The sequence below is a fragment of the Phascolarctos cinereus genome, unplaced genomic scaffold (genome assembly GCF_003287225.1).
Source record: "Phascolarctos cinereus isolate Bilbo 61053 unplaced genomic scaffold, phaCin_HiC Scaffold_2;HRSCAF=192, whole genome shotgun sequence".
In the NCBI taxonomy this organism is placed as follows: domain Eukaryota; kingdom Metazoa; phylum Chordata; class Mammalia; order Diprotodontia; family Phascolarctidae; genus Phascolarctos; species Phascolarctos cinereus.
The window spans coordinates 49,956,206-49,980,580 of NW_027555625.1; the positions used below are offsets into that span (position 1 = coordinate 49,956,206).

Here is a 24,375-nt window from a genome sequence, read left to right on the forward strand (position 1 = left end):
TGTCGTCTGTTTACATTTCTCCCAAAAGGACAAGCTTCTTGAGGGCAGGAAGTATGGCTTCTGACTCTTTGGTAACACCATCACCCCCCTCCTTTGCATGCAGAACCCTCTCCGTGGGGTGTGGTAATAGGCTTGCATAGGCCTCTGGTAGTGGGGCTGTAGAGAAGGAAGCATAAAAAGGATGCTTAATGTTGCACCTATTCGCACTAGGAAGCACCCAAGAGAATTTCCAGGACGACTTGAGCAAATTTTGAAGGCTCATAAGGAACTAGGGAGAGAGAGGGCTCCTTTGATTGGAGGGATGACTCACCACCCCTCTCCCCCAGCTCAGTCCAGGGAGAGGCACGAGATTAGAGGTGGCCAAGCAATGCCACATTGGGAAATTGGTTATAAGTCAGGGATTCTTCACCTGGAATCCATGGAGAGATTTCAGGGGCTTTGTGAACTTTGATGGGAAAAAAATTCCATCTTTATTTTCACTAACACTTGGTTTCCTTTATAATGCTATATGTACTTTATGCATTTAAACTACTATTTTGAGAAAAGTCCATAAGTTTCACCAGATGGCCAAAGGATCTGTAACATAAAAAAAGTTAAGAACCCTTCATCCAGGGGCAGTGGCTCACCTGAGAAGGTGAGGTAGAAGGCGTCATGAACATATGAAGAAAGGCAGGAGATGAGGGAGAAATCTCTGTCCACCACACCAGAGAGAAAGAAACTTGCCTTTCAAGGCTTCAGTAATATCCAAAATTACTGGGATTTGGAAGTAGTTTTTTCCTCTCTGAGGCCAGCTGTGGAGGGGCTCCTGTTGCCCTTTGTAAAGGCTAACAACTCTGGCCCTTGGTAGTGACACCTGGAATAATGTTGATCCTCACTCTCGAAGCCAAAATCAGACTCTGGTCTTGCAGTTCTTTCTACTAAGCTGTTATCTCCTAGGCCCAAATCCTATTGATACAGCCCGTAGGCCTCTCTGCATACCTTCATTTCTATGTCTGTTTTAGCCCTCCCTTCCCCCAAGCCAACCAACCTCAGAGCAACAGTAGCAGTCTGGGTACACCACTGAAATGTCATGTGTGGGGCCTTTCTAGCCTGAGTATGAGGCATAACGTGAAAAAAAAACACTCAACAAAAGACCAGGGTGGGGGTAAGGGGCTGGGGTCTCACCAGCTGGAACCAAAAGGGAGATCAAGACCCAGGCTGTAATCATGTCCTCAGCCAACCACATGGTCTGTGCCTCCTGAATTTATAGAGGCCCTACTCGGAGGTGGCAGGGGTGGGGGGAGTGCCTAAGAATGAGGAGACAACTTCAGGGAGATGTGGTTGGGGTATGGAGGAGGTAAACAAAATAATACCCAGAGGAAAGAGTAAGTCTAGGGTCCAAGGTGTGACAGACAAGAGGGCTGAGTAGAGAGCGCAGAGCTCGCAGAAATATGGCTCCATAGGAACACCTCGGCTCGTTCATTGAAAACTGCCCAAGGACAAGGGCTGCCTCTATAGCCAGACTTCTGTGAGCATTAGGCCATGCGGTGGTTAAAAGCAGGAATCATTAAAAGCATAAGCAGCCATCTCATAAGAGGGGAAATGGGCCTTATCCAGGTCATCACACCCTAGGGCCTAAGCCCTGTCCAGAGACAAGAAAGCCCCATTGTCTCCTGAGACTAGCTGCTGTCTACCCTGAGGGTTCAAGAGTCCTAGATTTGGAAGCTTGAGTCTGGCAAGTTAAAAAAAAATATGTATTCATCTCCAGATGTACCCTTAAACCTTAGAACCCTTCCTAAGGAGGAAAGACATGTCAAGCTGTATCAGTCACACCCCGTTGCACCACAGCCTCCCCACTGGGTCTAGTACGACAGGGGATGAGGAAGAAAGAGATCTGATTTCCAGCCTACTGGCATCCCCAGCTGGGGGAAGGGGGGGGTAGGGCAGTGAAAAACAGCCAAGTGCTCTTGGCTTTGAGACTGGGAAGGAATAGCCTTGAAAGTGTGTCCAGCAAAGGGCAAGAGCGAGTGGGCACTTCATAGATTTCCTCTGGGGAAGGGGCCAGGTGAGCAGTGATTACTAGGGAACCACTTGCCACCAAGAAGACAGTGTCCTGTTCACCTGAATGAGGTGAGCTCTAAAAGGTAGAAACACAGTGGACCCAAGGAGATGAGGGTGAGCAGCAAGGCTCTGAACTCCTGGAAATCAAGCCTCCTGCCTGGCCTCCTTTGAGAAGACCATCCAGTCCCTTTCTGACCCTTCACCCTGGTCACCAGCCTAGGCCCCAGCTCTCTCAAGGACACTAGTCTAGTCCCTTGTTAACATCCCCTTGCCTTTCCCAAACTTGGCCCCAAAATCACAATGACAGAGCTAGAAGAGACCTTGGAAATTATCTGATTGGACCTCTTTACAAGTAGGGAAACTGAGGCACAGAGAAAAGACATTATTTCCCCAAAGTCATACAGCAAATTACTGGAACTCATATCTAATTCTCCTGAAACCTGGTCCTTTGTTCTTTCCACTATACCATGATGCTTCCAAGGGTCCTGTCTGGGGCCTGTGAGCACATAAGAGTGGAAAATCCTTCATCCCCAGTTGCTCTCTTGTGGTATTCTACTGTTACCTTTTGTATTCTGCACTAAGACAAGCTGCAAGGTGTCTATGGGGGTTTAACTCCAACAAGCCATACAAATCTCCATGAAATAAGACCAAATTCTAAGTTTCTGAAGGGTTGGGCCTCTATTTCTTCCTTTCTCACCACAACTGCCCATTGGAAAGTAGAAAAATTATGATTTTTCAATGTATTGTTGTATAATAACAATCTTGACCCCAGAGAAGAGATGGAGATGTGTGCTTGTCTCGTATCACTGGAGAGATGAAAGACTGATGTGAAATGTTACATATACTGCGCCAGTCACATGAACAAATATCTATTATGCACTTTGTGCCAGGGACTATTCTGAATTTTGACAGCTATTTCTGCTCCAAATGAAGGCTCCCCAGAGCTGCATCCAGAAATGGTGGTGATGTCAAAACAAAAGGCAACCATAAAACTTCAAAAAGAAACAAAGGAGAGGTTTTCCCCTGGAAAGTCACCGGGCAGGTGTTCTAATTGCCCCAAGGGTAATCCCACCCTGGCCTAACTCTCTCTCCCTCCTGCATGGCATGTTTTGAATTAGGACATGAGTGTAGGAAAGGTAGGTCATTTGTGGTCAGAACTGCCAGTGTCAGGAGAGGTTGAGGGTAAAGGTCTCCATTTTTGTTTTTACACAAGATTTGCTTTGAAGGCATATACATAAAAGCTAATGTGATAAGTATTTTAATCTTTTTCATGAAGCTCAATATATTAAAAGAGAAATAGAAAGGAGATAAATTACAAATACACAAAGAAGCAAAAACAATAAAAAGTTTGACATTTATGTTTATGATTGCCCTACAAAGTAAAAAAAAATAAACACTAATGAGTTGGAAAATGTATAGTAATACCACTACTAGGCCTGAATGGCATAGGAAAAAGAAAGACAACTTTCTTGGAACATGAAAAATTGTCTTGTAGCAATTAGGAGTGTCTAAGAATGCCATAAACATCTGCAAGGTGGTATCACCATAGGTGTTCCATCAGAGAGCAACTGATCTGGTTAAAGATAGTGTAGAGAGGAACCTGGAAGGGAGGAATGGCAGCAGATGAGGAGACAGGTGTGGTCTAAGGGAAAGAGCTCCAGGTTGGGACTCCAAAGCCCCAGGACTGCTCTTAGCTAACCTTGTGATCCAGGGCGAGACTCTTCTGATATCCTGGCCTTGGTTTTGCACATCTGTCATGGCCAGTCTTGGACTAGATGGCGTGAGGTCTCTTCCATCTCTACCACTCAGATTTTGTGAGGCCTCTGAGAATCCCTTCCAACCCAGATCCTGTGATTTTCCTGACAAATAACATTGGTTCTATTCAGAGTAGAGCTGCACACATCTACAGTTGGGAAGTCCCTGGTTTTATTCTCTGTAAAATTATTTCTACTTATTCTGTCTTTCTTTTAAGCCTGCCTCAGCTTTTTCCTTTTGCATAATTAACTTTGATTTGACTTATAGCTTACTTTTCAAATAGATTAATAGTATTGTGAAAAACTGTCTCCAAATGCAATTTCTAAATTTATTACCTAGACTTTTTTGCATTGCTCTTTAAAAAGCAACTTAATCTGCTTTTGAAAATAACAATCCCTCTTATTTGGGCTCCTGAAGTCATAATCTTCTATGGCATCAGAATTGTTACTATGGTGGCTCTTTGTGACATGGGGTAAAGAAAATGAGAAAAATGGCAAAGTCACACGGATTGCTGGGTGGATAAACAGACCCTCAGATGTTATTCATGATTATAGAAAAGAGAGTTGGCTTTAAAACTAGATTTCCAGTTTACTAATTGACATTTCTTGAGGCTCTCTATTAGATTTTACTCCCTTTTAAGCACTGCAAAACATTTCAGTAAAAAAAAAAAACTGGCAGAAAATGCTGCCTATGTTACTCTTGCCAAATCCTCGGTGTGTTATATGTTTGTGATTTGTTACCTGAACCTAACCTCGTTTCCGTACCCTTTCAGAAGCCAAAGGATGTCTTTTTTAATCCTTGAGATTTTGACTCGTTCCTCCTTCAAACTTTATTACTTTGAAATATATGTGAAATGTAGTCAAGCATTATTTCTTGGAAATAGAGGTTGAGTGTTGTGAAATTCTTGTTCCGAAAAACTACGTGGTAAAAAGAAAATTCCGGGAGGGGTGCCTTTTCATTACGCACACAGTGAAATCCTGCTCTGGGTAACATCAGACTTACCAGTGAAATGAAATGTGGAGCTACCAAATCACACTGCCATATGCTTGTCAGCATTTGGCATTGTCTTTAGCTACTGTTCCTTCAGAAGTCAAAGGGAGCTGTTTTAAGCTGAGCCATGAACGGTCATTGGGAAATGTTTGCATTGCTCTTCAAGAAACCTTGGACTTGGACTTTTGTTAACATCTTGTAAATCAAAAGTGTGCTCCTCTGTACAGTAAAGTACGCTACTATTTAACAACACAAGGCTATGTAACAATAAATAACTTTGTTCCTTTGGGGAAAAAAAAGACTAACAGGTCCCTGATTGCACTCAATTACCTTTTCCATTCTAGAATGTGGCCTAAGCAAGCCCTCCTGGCCAGCACCGATGGGTTGGGCCCAGAGTCCTGCCACCTGAGTCACTGCCCCATCATCCCCAGACTAAGGGTTGGTCTGATGATCTAACCTGGCCCTTTGTGTGACTGCCAAGTTTCTGGAGCTCCACCGGGCCTGGAGGATCACCAAGAGGCATGGAAACCACCATGGAGAACAATGGCTTTTTTTTGTTCCCATTTCCCTCTCATCCTCCCAACCAGCCAGGCACTCCTTTTCTTGATCAGTCAGTCGGGAGGGTAAATTCAATGTGTAGAATCTGTATGGAGTGGAAGTGAAAAAGGAGGAGACAGACAATCCCCATACCTGAGGAGCGCAGTCTAATGAGGAAACAAGACCAAAATATTCCCCCGATACAGAAGCATGATTTGCAGCGGAAAGAAACTAGCCACTAGAAAAATAAAATCAAGCCCAGTGTAGTGGCATACACAGGTGATCCTACCTCTGGCCTAGTGGATTGCTGGGGCACTGGAGTTCTGAGCTGCAATGTACTGAACTGAGGGAGTGTCCACACTAAGTTACACATTCATATGGTGAGCTCTGGGAAACAAGGGGCCGCTAGGCTGCCTAAGGAGGTTGGGTGAATAGGACCAAAACAGGATTGAGCAGCTAGAAGTAACGCTGCCAGTCAGAAAGGGACACGCCAGTGAATAATAGCTCCTGCACTTCTAGCCTGAGCAAGATAGGACGCCCCAGTACTAACAATAAAATAAAATAAAATAAATTGGCAAGTATTTATTGTGCAGGGAGTGGGGGAGGGGTGTTGAAGGAATGATGATAATAATATTAATAGCACTTAGGCCATACTCTGAGTCTACAAAGCCCTTTCCTGATAACAACTCCTTGAGGTAAGTAACCTAAATACCACTATCCCCATTTTTATAGATCAGGAAACCAAGGCCCAATAAGTCAAGTCAAGAAGCAGTTATTAAGTACCTATGTGCCAGGCACTGAGCCAAAGAAAAGCAAACAAAACCAAACCAGTTCCTGCCCCCAAGAAGCTCACAGCTAATGGGGGAGATGGTTTGTAAACAGCTGTATACAAAGGAGATGTGTACAGTATAGACTGGAGACGATCTTGGAGGGAATTCCAAGAGGTAAAAAACAGCCTGTCCCCAGCCACACAGACACCTCCACGTAGAAGTGGAATTCTGATGTGGCTGTCCAGATTAGACTGCAGGTCTCCTCACTCAGGTCTGAGACCCTTATCTCAAACTCAGCATTTTCCAAACCTTATTGCCTGCTGTCCACACTCATTTCACGTGCTTCCTCTCACTTGCCGAGCTTTTGAAGTCTGGTTTCCACCCTCACTGTTCAACTAAAACTGCTCTGTACTAGAGCCAATGGACTCTTCTCCATCTTCATTCCTCTTGACTTCTCTGCAGCATTTAGGCAATCAATCAACCCATGCCTCCATCTGATTCTGTTTTCCAAAGCATTCCTGGATTTTCCTGACTCTGCCCTCCTGGTGCTTCTCCTGCTTGTCCAAACATTCCTTCTTAGTCGCCTTTCCTGGGTCACCCACAACCTAACCTTGGATGTGTCCAAAATGTTTGTCCTGGACCCTCTTCTTTTCTATCTCTACATGCTCACTCTGTGATCCTACTAGCTCCCATGGGCTGCTTTGCCATCTCTATGCAGAAGATTTCTAGATCTTTTTATATCCAGCCCTAGTTGCTCTTCCACAATCCAGTCCCACATTACCAACAGCCTGTTGGATACCTTCACTTGGATGTCCCAAGAGGCATCTCAAACTCAACATATTAAAGGTGGAACTTATTGCCTTCCCCCCTAAATCTGCCACTTTCCCACTTCCTGTTTTTATTGAGGGGACAGACATCCAGGTTAACAGCCTGGGAGTTATCTTTAATTTTTCACCCTCACTTTTACATTCAATCAGTTACTAAGTTTTATCAAGCTACCTCTCCAACATCTCTTGGATCAATCAACAACCATTTATCAGCCTGCTATATGACAGGCACTGTGCTAGACCCTGAAGGTACATACAAGTGCAAAGAATGAAACCATCCCCACTCAGTAAGCTTATCCAGCCACTACCCTAGTTCAAGCCCTATATCACTTCTTGTCTGGACTATATTGCATCAGTCTCCTTATTGAAGTCCTAGCACCTGATCTCTCTCTCCTCCAATCCACCCTTCACACAGCTGACAAAATAATCTTCCTAAAGCACTGATCCTGTCACTCTACCATTTCAGGAACTTTCAATGACTCCTTAGTGCCTCCAGGATAAAATACAAACTCCCTAACTTGGTGTTGAAAGCACTTCACAATCTGGGTCCAGCCTATCTTTCTAGACTTTGCACATTACTTCCCTTCATGTACTCTATGTTCCAGTCAAGCTGGCCTATCAACCATTCTCTCAATGCAGCACTCCTAACTCCATTTCTGAAATGCCCTTCCTTCTCACTTTCCCTCTTATAATCCTGAGTTTCCTCTAAGGTTCAGCCCATGTGCCATCTCCTACAAGAAGTCTTTCCTGTTCCCTGAAATTATTAAAGGCTGTCTCCTTCCCTAAATTATCCATTATGTATGTATGCCAATATATCTAGCTATACCTATAGATATAGCTATCCATCTATATGTTTCACCCCTAGACTAGAATATGTTGTTATACCCATTTTGCAGATGAGAAGCTGAAGGTCATGAGAAGAACTGGAACTTGAGCTCACTGCTTCCAACTCTACTAAAACCAATGTTAGCTCTTTTTAAAAATTAAATTTATTTTTGAAAACTTAACAAAAATCTAATTTCTCTCCCTCCCACATCCTTCCCCACAACTGAAAATAAAGGGAAAAAAACCCCAAACCCTTGTAACAAATATGCTTTGTCAAGCAAAACAAATTCCTGCATTGATCATATCCAAAAAGTCTGTCTCACTCTGAATCCATCCCCTCTCTGTCAGGAGAGGGGTACCATGTTTCGTCATGTAGTCCTCTAGAATCATGGTCAGAGAAAGTGAGAAGGATAAAGACTGAGGAAATCCAGCAAACAAGAGATCATTGATGACTTTAGAGAAGGCAATTTCAACTGCGTGACAAGGTCAGGAGCTAGATTGCAAAGGATTGGAAATGAAAGAAGAAAAAATGGATGTAAATGGATTGAGAAGCAAGTTAGAGGAGAGAAAGTAGGAACAATGAAAAGCACAAATTTCACGCAGTTTGGCTGTGGATAGAGAGATATAGGACAATAGCTTGAGGGGATGGCAGAGCCTAGTGAGGACTTTTTAAGGATGGGCAGACTTGGGAGTGCATGTTGGCAACAGAGACTGCTAGAGAGAGATGATTGTTCAGGCAACCTACTGGAAAGAAGAGGAAGGAATGGGATAAGAAGGTACATGTTGATGGGTCAGTCTTGTGTAGAAGTGCCACCACTTCATCAGAGCCTGGAGTGAGGGAGGAAAAATAGGAGAGGGGGTGATGTCAAAGGATTATGAGATAAAGAAAAGATGAGAAGAAGCTCAAGGTAGAGGTCTCAATAAGGTAAGAGGCCAGGTGTTCAGTTGTGAGGGTTGGAAAGAGGAGTTGGTATGGAAAGAAGAAAAGAGAATGTATGGGAAGGCTTCTATAGAGGACAATCAGTTAGGAGTAGATACGTGGCCTTGCTGCAGTTGAGAGCTGAGACTTTAAAAAATGTGCATTGGATCTGGTCACCACTTGACTTATCCATCTCTATTCTTGAGCACTTCAGTAGGACAGGAAAATATTGGAAAGTCCCATTGTAACCTTGGTGAAATTCAAGATCATGCTTTTTAAAGAGCAGTGTTTGTTGTAAGAATCAAATGAGCTAACGTAAAACAAAAGCTTCATACTAACGTAAGGTTGCTATTATCATATCACCTATTCCTCCTGTTAAGATATCCCATGTGCCTGCAAAATTAGGTTTATTTTGCATTCATGTGTATATGTGTTTCCCCCTAAATGTGAGCTCCCTGAGGGCTGACTCATGTTTCTGTATTTGTATCCCCAGCACCTAGGACAATGGCCAATACCTACTATGTGCCAAATAAATGTTTGTTGTATTTCATTTCCTTTTTTGTGCCCTGTCCAGGGGCAAGATTCAGGAGAGTCCACCCCCAGAAACCCCCTGCCAAGGATCAGAAGCAACTTGGAATTTGTACAAATTTTATTAAAAGAGAACAAAGTGATTGGGAGAAATATTGGGCATTAGGGGGTGACAAGGTGGGTTGGTGATATTATCCACTCTAGCCTTGGTTAAGTATTCTAAGAAGTGGAAGGCATTGGGAATAGAAGAGAGGTGGATGGGGGGGAAGGCAATTAGGACTAGCTAAGGACTCCTTTCCAGGGGCTGATGGTGTGGGAGAAGCATTCTCTATGTTTCTCATCTTTTCAGCTGCTCTTACCCTGTGTCTCTGATCTCTGGCTCCCTGGGATAGGAGTCAGGGAGAGGAGGTGAGGTTCAGATGCCTGCATATGCTACTTGTTGGTAAATACTCTGGTACTGTGTGAGTCCAGATTCAGATTGGGGGGACAAGCCCCAGGCTTCACTGTCTCATGGTCCCTTTCTGTCCTCCTATCCCCACCCTCCCCCCAAGACCCTGGGGTCACCATGAGTTCCAGACCAAAATGGCTGGGCATGTGAGAGTTAGCTTCTTCTATTGTGCATCCTTTCTTACCAAGAGCAAAGACCAGGGCACCTGAGCCTTTCTTCCACATAGCCCAATGCAATGGGCCTCAGAAATGTTGACATTCTAAGTTCTAGGCTGACGTTCTAGCTCCTGCCCTTTCCCTGCTGTAGCAAGGCTCTGTGTCTGTGTGCAAGCCATTCAGCTTGTTGCCTTCTTCCTCAAACCAGCCCACCATTCCCAGGAGAAAGGACAGGTCTCACCTGGGGCCCCACCTGGAAAGGTTTTGGATAGTAAGAAGTGATACAGAAAACAGGAGGTTCAATATAGGGATGGCTCAGGCTCAGGAGAGCTTTTAGAAGCATCCTCAACCCCAAAAAGGAAGCTCCTTAGAGAGGAGAAATGGGTAGGGTTGTTGATGGTGGCCAGCTGCAGATGGGTGCATGCTTCCTGGGAAAGGGTAGGAGTCACAGTTTCCCATCTGAGATCAAGACCTGGAGGTCAGCAGGGGAGTCTACACACAGCACAGAGTGTGAGACGGCAAGCTTATCCACCAGAGAGGCCACAGCCTGGCCCACCTCCAGGTGGCTGATGTAGCCAGGCCCCAGAGCTTCAGGGAGTGCGACTCCCATATTGATCTTCACCTGAGTGTTAGAGAGGCAGAGAAAGACACCATCAGCTTCTCTCTTCCCCATATAGAACGAAGTTCAGTGGAAGTTGGTGGGGGTCCCATTTAAGGCTCAGCTCAAGTATATCCTCCTACAAGAAGCCTCCTTCCCCCCAGCAGCACTCCTCTGTCTCTATGTTCTATCTACTTTCCTGTGACATGTCTCTTCCCTTCAATAGAGATGAGGGCAGGGATGGCTTTCATTTCTGTATTTGTATCCCTGGTACATATCAAGGGGCCTGGCATATAGGAGGCACTTAATAAATGCTTACTGATTTAAACTAACATGGGAAAGAACTGTCTGGGTCTTCCCACCTTGATTTTTGCCCCTCTAAGCCTCCCTTCATACCAGCTATTAGACTGACTTTCCTCACACATGCATGTGATCATGCATCTGTTTTAAAATCTCCTGTTGCCTTCTGAGTAAAGATCAAAATGCCTTTGCCCAACCTTCTAAGCCCTGCACAATTCTGGATTTATTTCACATTATTCATTTTTGTGTATGCTCCATACAAACTGGACAATTCTCCCCAAGTCAATATATTCTGTCAGTTAACAAGCATTTATTAAGCACTTACTGTGTGCCGGGCACTGTGCTCTCTTGCCTCTATGCCTTTGTTTTATGCTATCCCCTATATTTACAACGTCCCCCCCTCCCCTATCTTCAAATGCTAAATGGAGCTGTGGGCAAGTCACTTCACCCTGTTTGCCTCGTTTCCTCATCTGTAAAATGAGCAAGAGAAGGAAATGGCAAACCACTCCAGTACCTCTGCCAAGAAAACCCCAAATGGGATCATGAGGAGTCAGACACAACTGAAAATGAGTAAATAACAACATAATAGGGTGGCTTTACCCCATCAAGGCTTTACTCCAGGGTATGAAATTCAGAAGGTATAGACAGTAATATCATCAGTACTTCCTGGTGTCTCAGAGTGAACACACACACAAACACACACACACACACACACACACACACACACAATGGGTCTCCATTACACACATACTGCAGATTGCCCCAGGCACAAAAATTATTCATTATAGCTCTACAAATTCATACTAATTTTTAAAAACCCAACTCAAATGCTACTTTCTCTATGAAGTATTCCCTAATCTTTCAGTCAGTAAAGACCTTTTCCTTCTCAGACCTTACATAACAATTTACACCTCTCTTATGCACTTTTCAAATGTCATTTTGTATTATAGCTAGCTAGTTTGTGCCTAATCCCTCTTCTAGACCATGAACTCCACTAGGGCAGGGGCCATATCTTATCTAAAACCTTCCTATCTCTCCCAGAGCTAGCAAGGGTGGTTGAGTGGAATACTGATGTCTTTAGGAAATCCCAATCGTAGATTTCTAGTTTTCCCCTTCTCTCCACCCCGCCTCCATTTCAGATGCCTGATGTCCCCGACCACATTACAGACCCTCATCCAGTAGATTTTTTCCCCCAGGGCCCCTCACCTCATTCAGCTTACAGGGTACATCAGGGTATTCCTCACGGACCACCCTGCTGAAGGCCAGGGCCCCTGAGGCCCCCAGCGTCAGGAAGCCTGTGCCTGGCCTGAGCAGACGGTCTCCCGCACTCCCTAGAATATAACAGAAAGGTGGGACAGATGCTGGGCACCCAGCTGCGGGGTGGTGGGAGGGAAGGGGATGGACAACCCCAACGGTGACTCTGCTGGGGCTCCTCCAACACCCAGGGGACCCCAGAGTGACACAGACCTTGCTGGTCCCCTTGCTTATTGCTCAGGGCCAGAGCCTCACCTGTGATGAAGGTGTAAGAGCCTCCAGGGTTCTCCCAGACCAGAGGAAAGAAGGCTTTCCAGGCAGTGAAGGTACTCAGGAGCAAGGTCTCCAGGACCTAGGCAGGAGGGACCTTGTTATCCACAATTCTTACTGCCTTTCCCCATCCCACCCCTCCCGCTTTCCTCATACCTTCCTCCTCCCTCACCCCACAGCCCCTTCGTACCCACTGTAGCTCCTGCAGGCTCTGGGTATGGGGCGCCCCTCCTTGCCACCAGCTGAAACCCAAAGAGGACACCACATCTGTGACCTTCCTGCCTCCTTCTAGCAGGGACACCTTTGCTGCTTCTGCTCCCTCCTCGGTGCCTACAGAGGGAAAGGGAGCCAGAGGGTGGCTTAGAGACTGAAGCTGCCCCTCCTCGTTTGTGCTGTCTTTGAGATAGCTACACAGGTTCTCTGAAGACAGCCACATTCCTCTAGGAGTGAGCTGAGCATCAGTGCTTGGACCTAAAGGGGTATTCCCTTGTCATTCCTGGACCAGCTGGTCATTGGAGAGATGCTGTCCCTACATTGCCCTTTGGAGCTGGCTGAAATTGGGGAGCCACAGGACAGCCTCTTGGTGTAGCGTAGTGTTTCCACTCTGGAGTCAGAGGACCCGAGTTCAAATCCCTCTTCTAATACTTACTATCTCTGTGACTTTGGGCCAACTGCTTAACCTCTCTGGGCCATGGTTAACTCATCTGCAAATGAACTTAGTGGGAAGGGTTCTGGACCTGTCCTCAGGGGCCTGGGCATGTTGCAGAGATCTTTTTCAGATGGGAGTAGGATTAGATGTGCATTGAATGCCCTTTCAATTCTGAAATGCAGGCCTGTGATGTGAATTCACATCAGGCTCTGTTTTGAACAAGCTGCTGATTAAGCAGCTCTGGGACTCAGTTTCCTCATCTGTAAAATGAGGGAGTTGTATTACATCACAGATTTAGAGCTGGAAGGGATGATATTGTCTGACCTTCGTCCATATTATATTATCCCCTTCTGTGTACTTTATGCTCTACACAAACTGACAATTCTCCCTTCCTCAACATATTCTGTGTCAGCCAACAAGTATTTATTAAGCACTTACTATATGCAGGGCACTGTGTTCTTCTGCCTCTATTCCTTGGCTTATGCTATCCACTATGTTTACAGCGTCCCCAACTTCCCATCTTCAAAAGCTAAATGGAGCTGTAACTAAGATGGGACCATCAGGGTTTTGCCTCAAAGGTAGGCAATGTAGAGGGCACAGGTAGTAATATCATCAGTACTTCCTAGTGTCTCAGAATGAATTCATCACATGTGTTCATTGATTGCCCATGGCCACACTGGTGGTGTCAGATATGGAATACGAACTCTGGTCTTCTGATACCAAGTCCAACACTCTTTCCACTGCTTTGCCCCCACAGAACATTCTTGGGGCAGCTAGGTGGCACAGTGGATAGAGCACTGGCTCTGAAGTCAGGAGGACCTGAGTTCAAATCTAGCCTCAGACCAAACACTTGTCACTTACTAGCTGTGTGACCCTGGGCAAGTCACTTAACCCCAATTGCCTAAAAAAAAAACCAAAACCCTTAACCTTGGGTCTGTGAACTTAAAACAATTTTTTAAAATAATATTTTATTTTTTCCTCAATTAAATGTTAAAACAATTTTAACTTTTTTTTTTAAGTTTTGAGTTCCAATTTCTCTTCCTCCAATAGCATGGCAGAAAAAAAATTTAATAATTGTATTTTATAGAATTTGTTTCCTTTATGATACTATGTATTTTACTTTACGTATTTAAAAACATGATTTTGAGGAGGGGTCCAGGTTTTGCCAGCTGACTGAAGGGTCCAGGGCACAGAAAAGGTTAAGAGCCCTGCTTTTGAACATTACTCCAGATCACAGTCTGGAGTTCCTTTCAGTCCTAACATATGACCCTGTGACTGTGGGGTGTGTGTGGGGGTTGGGGGGTGGGGGGGTGAGGGGAGGGCTGGGTTTAACGAGGGGAGTTCAAGGACAATTTCTCACCTTTCTTTCCACTCCCTGTCTTCAGCTTTGGTCCCTGCCCTCTCCTTCCATGCATCTCTTTCCAGAACACAGTTCACATTTGTCTCTTAGTGCAAGCCCAAGACCCAACCCCACTGCCTTGGGCACTCCCAGAACCCATGCCCCACCCTAGACCTGAGGTGGTGACTCACCCACATCCCCAACCACAGTGAACAGGCTATTGCGGGCTTCTGCTGGTACGAAGTTCCGAAGCTTCTCCAGGCGTGTGGCATCCCGGGAGATAACAGCAACCTGGAACCCTACGGCGGTGGAGGAAAGTCAGGACCTAGGCTCCTGGAAACATGAGTCTACAGAGTGGGACCAAGGGTCTGGGCCAGAAGATGCTCACTCAAAGCTGGCCTTGTATACTCGACTTGAACTCATTAGGAAGCAAATGAATCCCAGAAATTTAGAACTAGAAGGAACCCCAGAAAACATCTAATCCAACTAAAAGGATAAAGTAGAAAGAGTTAGAGGAGACCAGGGTTCAAATCTTGGCTCAACAACTTCCTTTAATTTTAGACAAGCCTTGGGCCTTGGTTTCCTCATCTCTAAAATGAAAGAGTTAGACTACATCACAGACGCTTCCCTTTTTTTTTGTTTCATGGACCCCTTTAGCAGGCTGAGGAAACCCATGGAATCCTCAGAATAATTTGTATTTTTAAAATTCATAATCGCTAAATTGCTGAATTTCATTTAAATATTAGTGAAAATGAAGATGTAAATTTTTTTCTCATCCAAGTTTATGGACCCCCTGAAAACTATCCATGGACCCCAGGTTAAGAATGCCTGGATTACATACTCCCTATTGGTACTTTCTAGGTCTAAATCCTATAACCATTTCACTTTACGGAGTAAGTAACTGGTGTCCAAGAGGTCTAAATAGTCTGCCCAAGGGTTACCCAGATATGGGGTGTGGGAGATGGGGAATGGGAGAAAGCGGCTTCCTGAACCCTAGGTCTAGTCCTGTCTGGCCCTGGGAGTTGGGCTATTGACCTACAATCAGGATGTCCTCCCACTAGGCTCCTGGCCATCTCTCTATCCCAGCTCTGCATCTCCTTCCCCCTCCAAGTTCAGTGGACAAAGAAAGGACTGAAGAAAAAAGCAGCACTTGACCAGACTCATTGTCCAGCAGTCTCTTCGGAAATCCTGGGGCTGGGTTGGAATGAGAAACCTGGGTTTAGCTCCCTCCCAGGTGGCACAGCTTCCAGGATCATGGGGAGTGAGTACTGAAGTGAGACTGGATGCTCTGCAGAGCTTGCATCCCGCAGGCAGGACACCAGCAAGGTAGAGTAGAAAGCACACTGGGTTTGTAATCAAAGGACCTGGGTTCAGAACTCAACTTTGCTGCTTCCTACCTGTGTGACCTCTTTGGGTCTCAGTATCCCCTTCTGTAACATGGGAAGTTAGACTAAAATTCCTTCTAGTTCTAAATCCTATAACCCAGGCTTCCTCAATCTGGGATTTCCTCAGCTGACCTCTCCAACACCCCCACCCCATCCTCTCTCTAACCTCCCACTTTGCTGCTTTCTGTACCCCCAGTGACTTCCCACCCAACTGGGGGCCATCATCCCACCCATCACACTCTCCCCGAAGGCCCTCACCTTTCTCCAGGAGAGACTTCACAATCCCAGAGCCCACGGTCCCAGCTCCTCCCAGCACCAGGACCAGACGCTCAGAAGGTGACATGCTGCCACGGAGGGTGCCCCGCAGAAGAAGCTAAGTCTTGGCGGGGGGGAAAGATTAAGTAAGGCAGGTTCCTTGGAGATCCCGCCCTTAGAGCCCCTCACTGGCCAATCCCTCAGCACTTAATAGGGGTTGGCTCCGCCCCCTGGGCAGCCAGCCAATCACCAAAATCTTGCAGGCTAATTTACGAAGTCTATTGTGTAGTCTGGGATGTAGAACTGGAAAGGCGTTTGGAAATTATAGCCTCTAACTCCCCATTTTACTGAAAGGAAAAGAAAATTGAGCGGAATCTCACAGGCCAACCCTTCCAGTCCAACCCTGAACAACAATAGCTAGCATTTATGTAATGCTTTAAAAAGGTTTGCAAAGCACTTTATATGTTATGTCATTTGATTTTTATAACAACCCTGTAGGTATTTTTATTACTTCCGTCTTACAAATGAAGAAACTGAGACGTAAAGAGACAGAATTTGAACTCAGGTCTTTCTGGCTTCAGGTCTTTTGTTCCATCCATTGAACTACCTAGCTGTCTCACCCAACTTCTTCAACAAGGGTCATCCATAAAATAATAATAATTGTTGTTGTTATAGTCGTGTCCTACTCTTTGTGACCTATGTTTTTCTTGGCAAAGATACTGGAGTGGTTGGCCATTTCCTTCTCCAGCCTATTTTAGAGAGGGGGAAACCGAGACAAACAGGATTAAGTGATTTGCCCAGGATCACACAGCTGACTATATCTGAATTACAGAAGAAGAATCTTCCTGACTCTAGACCTAGCACTCTGTCCACTGAGCTATCTAGTTGCTAATAATAATAATAGCAGCTAGCATTTATAAAGGGCTTATTATGTGCCAGGTACTGTGCTAAACCCTCTACAAACATTATATCATTTGATCCTCACAACAAACCTGGCAGGTGGGTGTTATTAGCATCATCCCTGTTTTACATTTGAGGAAACTGAGACAGAAAAAGGTTTTGTGACTTGCCCAGTGTCACCCAGCTCAGACACCCAAGGGTGTCAAATTCTGAAGCAGAATTTGAACTCAGGTGTTGCTGACTTCAGGTAGCTAGGTGGTGAAAGGAATAGAATTCAGGGCCTGGAGTCAGGAAAACTCTTCTTCCTGAATTCAGATCTGGCCACAGTTACTAGCTGTATGACCCTGGGCAAATCACTTAACCCTGCTTGCTTCAGTTTCCTCATCTGTAAAATAAGCCGGAGAAGGAAATGGCAAACCACTCCAGTATCTCTGCCAAGAATACTCTAAATGGGGTCTCGAAGAATGGGATAGACTGAAAAACAACTAAACAATCACTTGCTGGCTTCCAGTCCTTTGCTCTATGTGCCGAATGGCCTAGCTGCCTTCATGCCTGTGTCTGGGAATAAGGGAATTCATTCCACATTTGGAGAGATCCTTCTGCACATTGAGCCTAAAAGTGCCTTTCTACAATTTTATCTTCCCATGGATTCTGGTACATAGCAGAGTCTACCGTCAAACCCTGGTGCTTTGACTCCAAACCTAGGTCCTCTATCTACAACCCACCGCCTTTCTTTCTTTCTTTCTTTCTTTCTTTCTTTCTTTCTTTCTTTCTTTCTTTCTTTCTTTCTTTCTTTCTTTCTTTCTTTCTTTCTTTCTTTCTTTCTTTCTTTCTTTCTTTCTTTCTTTCTTTCTTTCTTTCTTTTTGTTTTTTTTTCCTGTGCTGTCCTGGGGGAACTGTGGAGCACAGCATCAACAAGGCAGGGGTTTTTCCTGGTCACTGTCCTGCTCCATCTCTCCTCCTCCTCCAAGAAGCCTTCCAAGGGCCTGCGGTACCCTATGCAGAGCCTGTTTTGTTGGCGGTTCTGAAAAAATGCGCTGGTGGTTAGCTTTAGAAGACCTGCGTTTGGATCACTCTGATTTGTTGTATGACCTTGGGAAAGTACCTTCTCCTCTCTGGGCCCCAGTTTTGTCACCTGCAGTAATCTCCTACAATCCTGACCTTTAATGATTCTGTGATGCTGGCAGGCTAGGGAGGTCAGAGACCAGCTTTTATTCTCTGGGGAGCAAACTCAGATCTCTAGTGGTCCAGTATTGCCACCTAGCGTCCCAGGAAGACTGAGTGCCTGCGGTGGGTATTTCTGGGGTAGGAGAGGTGAGGGAAGGGACAGAAGGCTCCCAGTTCCATCGCTACCATAGGGAAACTGATTTCACTTTGTTAGGACTAGGCTATTATTCACGCCCCTCATTTTACAGGGGAGCAAACTGAGGCCCACAGAGGGCCCATAGCAACGTCGGGGGCAAGGCTGGGACAAGAACCTAGGTTTCTGGTCTTACTGTTAGTAATTTGTGCCACGCACACTCCAATGTAGAATATATCTCTTCTGGGGGCAGCTAGGTGGCTGGATTCAGGAGAACCTGAGTTCAAATCCGGCCTCAGACACATAACACTTACTAGCTGTGTGACCCTGGGCAAGTCACTTAACCCCATTGCCTAGCCAAAAACAAAAACAAACAAACAACAAAAGAATATATGTCTTCTCAGCTCGAGGCTGAAACGCGACCGTACAAATACACAGATTTTCAGACTGGACTGGGCAGACAGCGGCCCCAGACGTACTTGCCTCTGGCTGGCCGAGTCTTAGGCAGAGAGAGCGCACAGTTTTCCTGACTCTTTCGGGCCACTACCGGACTAAGTGGAGTTACCCCTAAGTGAGTCGTGAGTTGTGAACCTGCAGTGCTTCCAAGTCCATGCTCCCTGGAGCCTTCTGTCCTCTGGCCCAGGATCCCAGGAGGGTCTTGAGACTGCGAGCTGGAAGGCACAACCCTCTCATTTTACAGATGAGGAAACTGAGTCCTAGAGAAGGACTTGACTACTGTCACATAGCTAGAAGGTTGTAGAGCCTCATCTTCGGACACCAAATCTGGAAACTGATGACGACTGGTGAGATGATGAATCGCAGTGCCCCCCTTCCTTGCTTCCTGTCCCCAGGTGGGGGCCCTCACCCCTTTCCCCAGAGCCTCCCACCCTCAGCCTTCCACTCGCTGCAGAACCCTTATAGGTCCTTCCTTTATCTCCTTCTGTCTGGCAAGGACACGGTTAAACTCCAAAATTGGGCGGGGAAGGGGGGGCGGAACCCCCAAACCACGCCCCATATGCGTCAGCCCCCGTGTCTGACCAATGGGGGGGAGAGACCCCCACGAAGCCGGAAGGGCCCTGCTGGGCCATTGGGCTCTGGGCTGTGCGGCGGGCGTCGGAGGCGACTCCTGGAACCTGGACAGGTAGAGACACCTCCCCGGGTTCCCGCCTCCCCTTCCCTTTCCCATTCTGTGGCTGAGGCTGGAATCCGGGGGCGGGTGTGGGGGCGGCCTGAAACTGGTCCTCCTGGGGAGCACATCTGGCTCCGCTCCCAGTCGGCCAGGGAAGAACATCTGGCTTGGCTAGTCCGTTTCTCGGGGGCGCTGGAAGGTGCCCCTGGAGGGGTTCTGAGGGAGGTCGGCGGGACTCTACCTAATCATCCACCCCCACCCCTCAGGATGGGCGCCAGCTCCCTGTCGGAGGATTACCGTCTGTGCTTGGAGCGGGAGCGGCGGAGGGGCGGCTCGGGCGTCTGTGCAGACCCCACTTTGCGGGCCGTGCTCTGGCAGATCCTCGTGGAGGATTTCGATCTTCACGGGCTGCTCCAGGACGACGCCCTGGCCCTCTTCACCGATGGGCTGTGGGGCCGGAGCGACCTGGCCCCCGCCCTGCGCAACCTGGCCCGGGCGTTCGAGCTTCTGGAGCTAGCCGCGGTCCACCTTTACCTCTTTCCCTGGAGGAAGGAGTTCACCACCATCAAGGTAGAAGCGGCCCAGGAATTCCCCAGCTCTGCCCGGGCAAAGCGGAATCTGTCCTGGGCTCTGGGCTGGGCCTGAGTCGTGTGCTGGGCACAGGATGGGGGCGGGGAGTGGGGAAGAGGAATGCTGCCCACACTTGGCCAGAGTGGCTTGGGGGGTGGGGGTGGGACGGAACACCCTGGTTGTTCTTTGTGGGGCCAGGGGAATAGAGCAGTCGTGTCCCAAGCCTCCAGCCTTTGCCTGGCCTCCTAGGGATGGGTTCACCAGAGCCTAGGCAAGGTGCCCAAGCTTCAAAAATCACCTTTCCCCTGGGGATCCTCTCAGTCACAGGCAGTTTTGCCAGAGTGGGGTTAAGTAGGTATGTAGAATAGTGGAAAGTGGGCAGGATCTGGGGCTAGGTTCAAATCCCTTTCCGTGCCTCAGTTTCCTCATGTGTAAAACAAAAGTGTTGGACTAAAATGATTTCTGAGGTCCCAAGTCCTATGAGCAGATGGGGAATGAGGACAGACTACACAGAAGACCCAGTTCCTGAGCAGGTGAAGATTCTACGCCTGCACTCATTTCACCCTCTTGCCTCCTGTTTATTCCATGCCCAGTAGCAAAAGAGAATAAGGTTTCCTCCAGGGTAGCAATGAACAGTCATGGTAATCAGGATGCCAGCTAGAACAAGCTGGAAAAAGATTGCCCCAGCAACTTTGTGAATTCAGAATGTTGGGGAGCTAGCCGAGTGATGTCATCTCGGGCAGCGTGGGAGAGTAACACCTCCACTCTGTTACCGTGGCAACACCAGCCTCATCAGGAACGTAGGGGACAACTTAGAAAACCAGGGTATCTCAGCAGTGACATCTGCTGGTTGGTATAAAGAATAGGGTTCTTGACCTTTTCCTGGGTCAGGGACCCCTCTGCAATCTGGTGAAACCTAGTGATCCCCCTCAGAGCAATCTTTTTAAGTAATAGAAGAAAATGCTCAATTTAAGTTAAAGGTTAGTGAAAATAAAGATTTAATTTTTTTTCTCCACCCAAGTTCATGGATCCCGCAAATTCTATCCATGGCTGCGCGAAAGGGGTTAGATTGCAGGTTAAGCACCCCTGATCTATAGGAAAGAGTGTTGGACTTGGAGTCAGAAGAGACCGGGGTTCAAACGACACTGTAACCCCAGGGAAGTCAGTTAGCCTCTCTGACCCTCAGTTTCCTCATCTGTAAAGTGAATACTTACACTACCAACTTCACAGGGTTGCTGAAAGAATTCCTGTGTAACCCAATAGAAATCTCAGTTGTTGATGGATAGGGAAAAGAATCCTAATAGGCTGGGCACCCCTAAATCTGTACTAACATGATTCTTTGTTGATTACAGACCTTTTCCGGGGGCTATGTCCACTTCCTCAAGGGTGTGCTTTCAGAGGACCTCATCACCAAGTGCTTCCAGAAGATGGGCTACACCAGGAGGGATCAACACCACCTGGTCGTGGCCACCCCACCCCCAGGCTACGAGCTAATTCAGGTGGCTCTAGGCTGCTTCGCTCTGAGGTTGGAGTGTGAGATTCTAGGGGAGATCTTGACCAAGCTGGGAACCAGCCTGCTGTCTGCGGAAGAGCTGATTGAGGAGCGTCGAGCCAGCGGCGATGTGGACACGTGTGTGGACCGGCTGAGGAGGCGGCTGACTGGAGCTGGAGAGCCGTCCCCAAGGCCGTTGGCCAGTTACCCTGCTGGCATCGATTTATATCGTGACATGCTGGAAGAAGGTGCTGAGGAGGATTCCTTGTACGGTGAGCCCTTGGCAGGGCCAGAGTCACCCTCCCCAGAGCTAGCCTATCAACCTCCTGTCTGGGAACAGAGTGCCAAACTGTGGGGCACCGGCCATGTGGCCTCCAGTGCCAGGGAGCTTCGGGACAATGGGAGCAGCTGGGAGCCTCCAAGTGTGGAAGAACCAGTTGAGGAGAGCATGTCCTATGAGGCCTTTGAAGAACCCACCGAAGAGAGAACCACCTTCTCCTTCATTGCCTTACGGCGGGAGCTGACCCCAGAAGTTGCCGGGGGCAAGAGCCCCAGCCGTTCCCCTCGGCACGTCAGGGCCGGTGGGCATCTTGAGGCTGCTGAAGAGACCCCTGCTTCTCCCTCCGCATCTGGTGGGGAGCCCCAGCGCTATCAGCTACATGGTTGCCTGCCAGTGGGCACTCTGCCTGCCTACTGCTGTGATACATGCTGCCAGCTCCATGCCAGTCACTGCCAGGCTGTCTATAGCTGCCGCCTGGGCCACGCGCTGCATGAGCTGCTGAGTGAGAAGCAGCGACGTCTCTGGCTCCAGAGGACCCAGCTGGACTCCCTGCTTTATGAGAGTCCCCCCAGGGCCAGGCCCTAGGATGAGTTGGGCCAAAGGTGAGCTCCCCCAAATTGTATGGTTTCCCCCCTTGCCTCCAAGGAGAGAGCTGGCTTGTCTCCTGGTTGATGGAGGGAATAGGAACCTTCTAGCTCAGTAGGAAAGGAAGGAGTCTGTAATCCTGATCCCCTGACCTAGACCCTCAGCCCCTCCTCTAAATAAAAGGCTAGAGGTAGTGTTAGCTGGAGGCTCAGAATTCAGGAGACCTGGGTTCTAGTTCCTTCAGCCACCAACTAATTGTGTGAGCTCCATTAGGTTATTCACTGTCCCCACTTGTCCTGGAGGAAATTTAGGCCCTGGAAGACTAACATTAACCCTGTGATATATTTGAAAACACTTTGAAAAAGCTTACAGCATTATAACATCAGCTGGAATTATTCTGCGAGGGTATTCCTGTCTTTTGGAAATAGAAGGCAAAGTAAGTGAGGTGACCAAGTTATCACTAAAACCAGCCTCCCTCTCCCTGTCACCTCTGGCACCTAGGTGTGAGCCCTTCTGCCACGAAGAGGACAGCCTTCTGGGCATGGAGGGCTCTGTCCAATGGCAGTGTTGGCATTTCATGAGCTGGGGCTGGCCCGCCCTTCTGCACTGCCCAGACAACTCCAGCCAAAAGAAGACCCTTCTGATCAGCAAGGGTTGGGACCGTGGAGGAAGGGCCTGTCCCGTGTAGATGGCTGTCTGTAATTAAAGTGTGTGAGGCGTTTTAGTGTTCACCAGGGACCTTCTTTGCCTGTTCTTGATGAGTTCTTTGCCGAACCGTTCCAAAGCTGGCTGCCCCAGGGACTTCAAACACCACATCATCTTTTCTCCCCCCTAGCTCGTTACTGTAGGCATGTTACAAATAGCCATGTTGTGTGAGACACCCAACCGGTCAGCCTGCCTGGGTCTTCCCCTAATCTGCCTCTTCTCTGAAACTTACTCTTCTGTGCCCTCATTATCTATCCCCTATCATTCCAGTACTCTCCAAGTATTGCCAACTTGGAGAGACGGTTATGGAAGATTTTTGTCTTGTCCCTGTTATTCCCCTCCCAGTGGAATGCTGTTTGGCAGCAGCTACAGCAGCAGCCAGTTGGAAGGTGAAGTCTGAGCAGCCTGAGGGATCCTTCTTTGTTGAATGCCAAGGGTCAACCAGCATGTATTAAAGGCTTAGAGTGCCAGGGGATACGAAGAAAAGCAAAAAGCAGGCCCTGCCCTGTCTAATTGGGCCCAGTGGGCATCTGCTCTGAGGGCCACCTGTCCTAGGGGTTGTGTGATCTTGGAGGGAGACTAAAGGGTCATTTACCTCACTTGATGGCTATATAGTGTACTACGTGGACGAGACATGTTCTGAAGGGGTTAAGTCCCGAGCCTGAGCCTGCCCAGGTTGGGGGGAGGGGGAAGGGAGAGTGTGTCATCAGTTACAGACTTGGCTGGCCAGACCAGGTCACCACAGTCACCAGGAGTTTGCCTGCAATAGCATTTCCCTAGCCACTGACCCTGAAACCCAATCTTCACACTATGTCTACTAAGCAAACATCCCATCCCCCTAGGTTTCTTCAGCAAATTTTGGCCTGCAACCAGTCGCTGTATTTAAAAAAAAATTGTTCCTGTTTTATTGGTAAATCTGCATTTAAAGAAAAAGCAGGGTGTGGGAAATGAGAGGAAAATGGGGAATTTTACAAGTAGAGTCAGCAAAAAGGGGATAGTACCAAGAAAGTTTATAGGGCTGGCTGCTGAATAGAGACATCCAAATTTAAAGACTGTCCCCTCCCAAGTGGCCACGGAGAAACCTGTTTGCAAAAACACCCCCAGATTAAGGCCAACCTGCCACTACATCAAGAAAAAATGGTCCTTCGCAGAGGAGCTGATTTGGAAACGTAACAAAGGTGCCTTTTCTAAGAAAGGGTGTCCTCCTGGTAACTGCTGGATCCAGGGGCAGAGGTGGGAGGGAGTGTTAGCAGCAAAAGGAAGCCAGCTCTCTGCTGGGGAGGTGAAACCCGCTGCACACTCCCACGCTTCCCTCCCCTCACCTATTTGTGCTTGGGGAGTGGGATGAAGACAAGAGAGCATGGAAGAGCACCCATGACCAAAGCAAGAGTTCTGGGCAAAGAGGCACGGCCTCGTCCAGAGCTCTTACCATTGGGCCTTAAACAAAACTGGTGTTTGAGATTTGTGACTGCTCCCAGCTCTCCCCGGCTGCCTTAGGAAGGTCAAGATTCAAGGCCAGTCGCTGGGCTTACAATCTGTCCCACTACCTAGATCGGAGAAGGAACGGCCC

General features: G+C 47.5%; 2 protein-coding genes across 4 annotated transcripts; one reads left to right on the forward strand and one right to left on the reverse strand.

The window, feature by feature from the left end:
* Positions 1-9,294: 9,294 nt before the first annotated feature.
* LOC110210282 (peroxisomal trans-2-enoyl-CoA reductase-like) lies at positions 9,295-19,560 on the reverse strand. Its single transcript, XM_020989116.2, has 7 exons — positions 19,471-19,560; positions 15,848-15,968; positions 14,396-14,503; positions 12,407-12,546; positions 12,202-12,298; positions 11,899-12,023; positions 9,295-10,416 (listed from the first exon to the last, which is right to left on the reverse strand). Exons 2-7 carry the CDS (start codon positions 15,930-15,932, stop codon positions 10,240-10,242), a joined length of 732 nt encoding a protein of 243 aa, XP_020844775.1. The 5' UTR covers positions 15,933-15,968; positions 19,471-19,560; the 3' UTR covers positions 9,295-10,239.
* On the forward strand, positions 19,101-22,831 carry SPATA2L (spermatogenesis associated 2 like). Of its 3 annotated transcripts, XM_020989113.2 has the most exons (4): positions 19,101-19,185; positions 19,440-19,743; positions 21,096-22,117; positions 22,602-22,831. In XM_020989113.2, exons 2-3 carry the CDS (start codon positions 19,441-19,443, stop codon positions 22,098-22,100), a joined length of 1,308 nt encoding a protein of 435 aa, XP_020844772.2. In that variant the 5' UTR covers positions 19,101-19,185; position 19,440; the 3' UTR covers positions 22,101-22,117; positions 22,602-22,831. The 3 variants fall into 3 exon arrangements, with proteins under 3 accessions (XP_020844772.2, XP_020844771.2, XP_078005501.1); XM_020989112.2 differs by having other exon boundaries at positions 21,096-22,831; XM_078149375.1 differs by lacking the exons at positions 19,101-19,185; positions 19,440-19,743 and adding an exon at positions 19,921-20,276 and having other exon boundaries at positions 21,096-22,831.
* Positions 22,832-24,375: the final 1,544 nt, after the last annotated feature.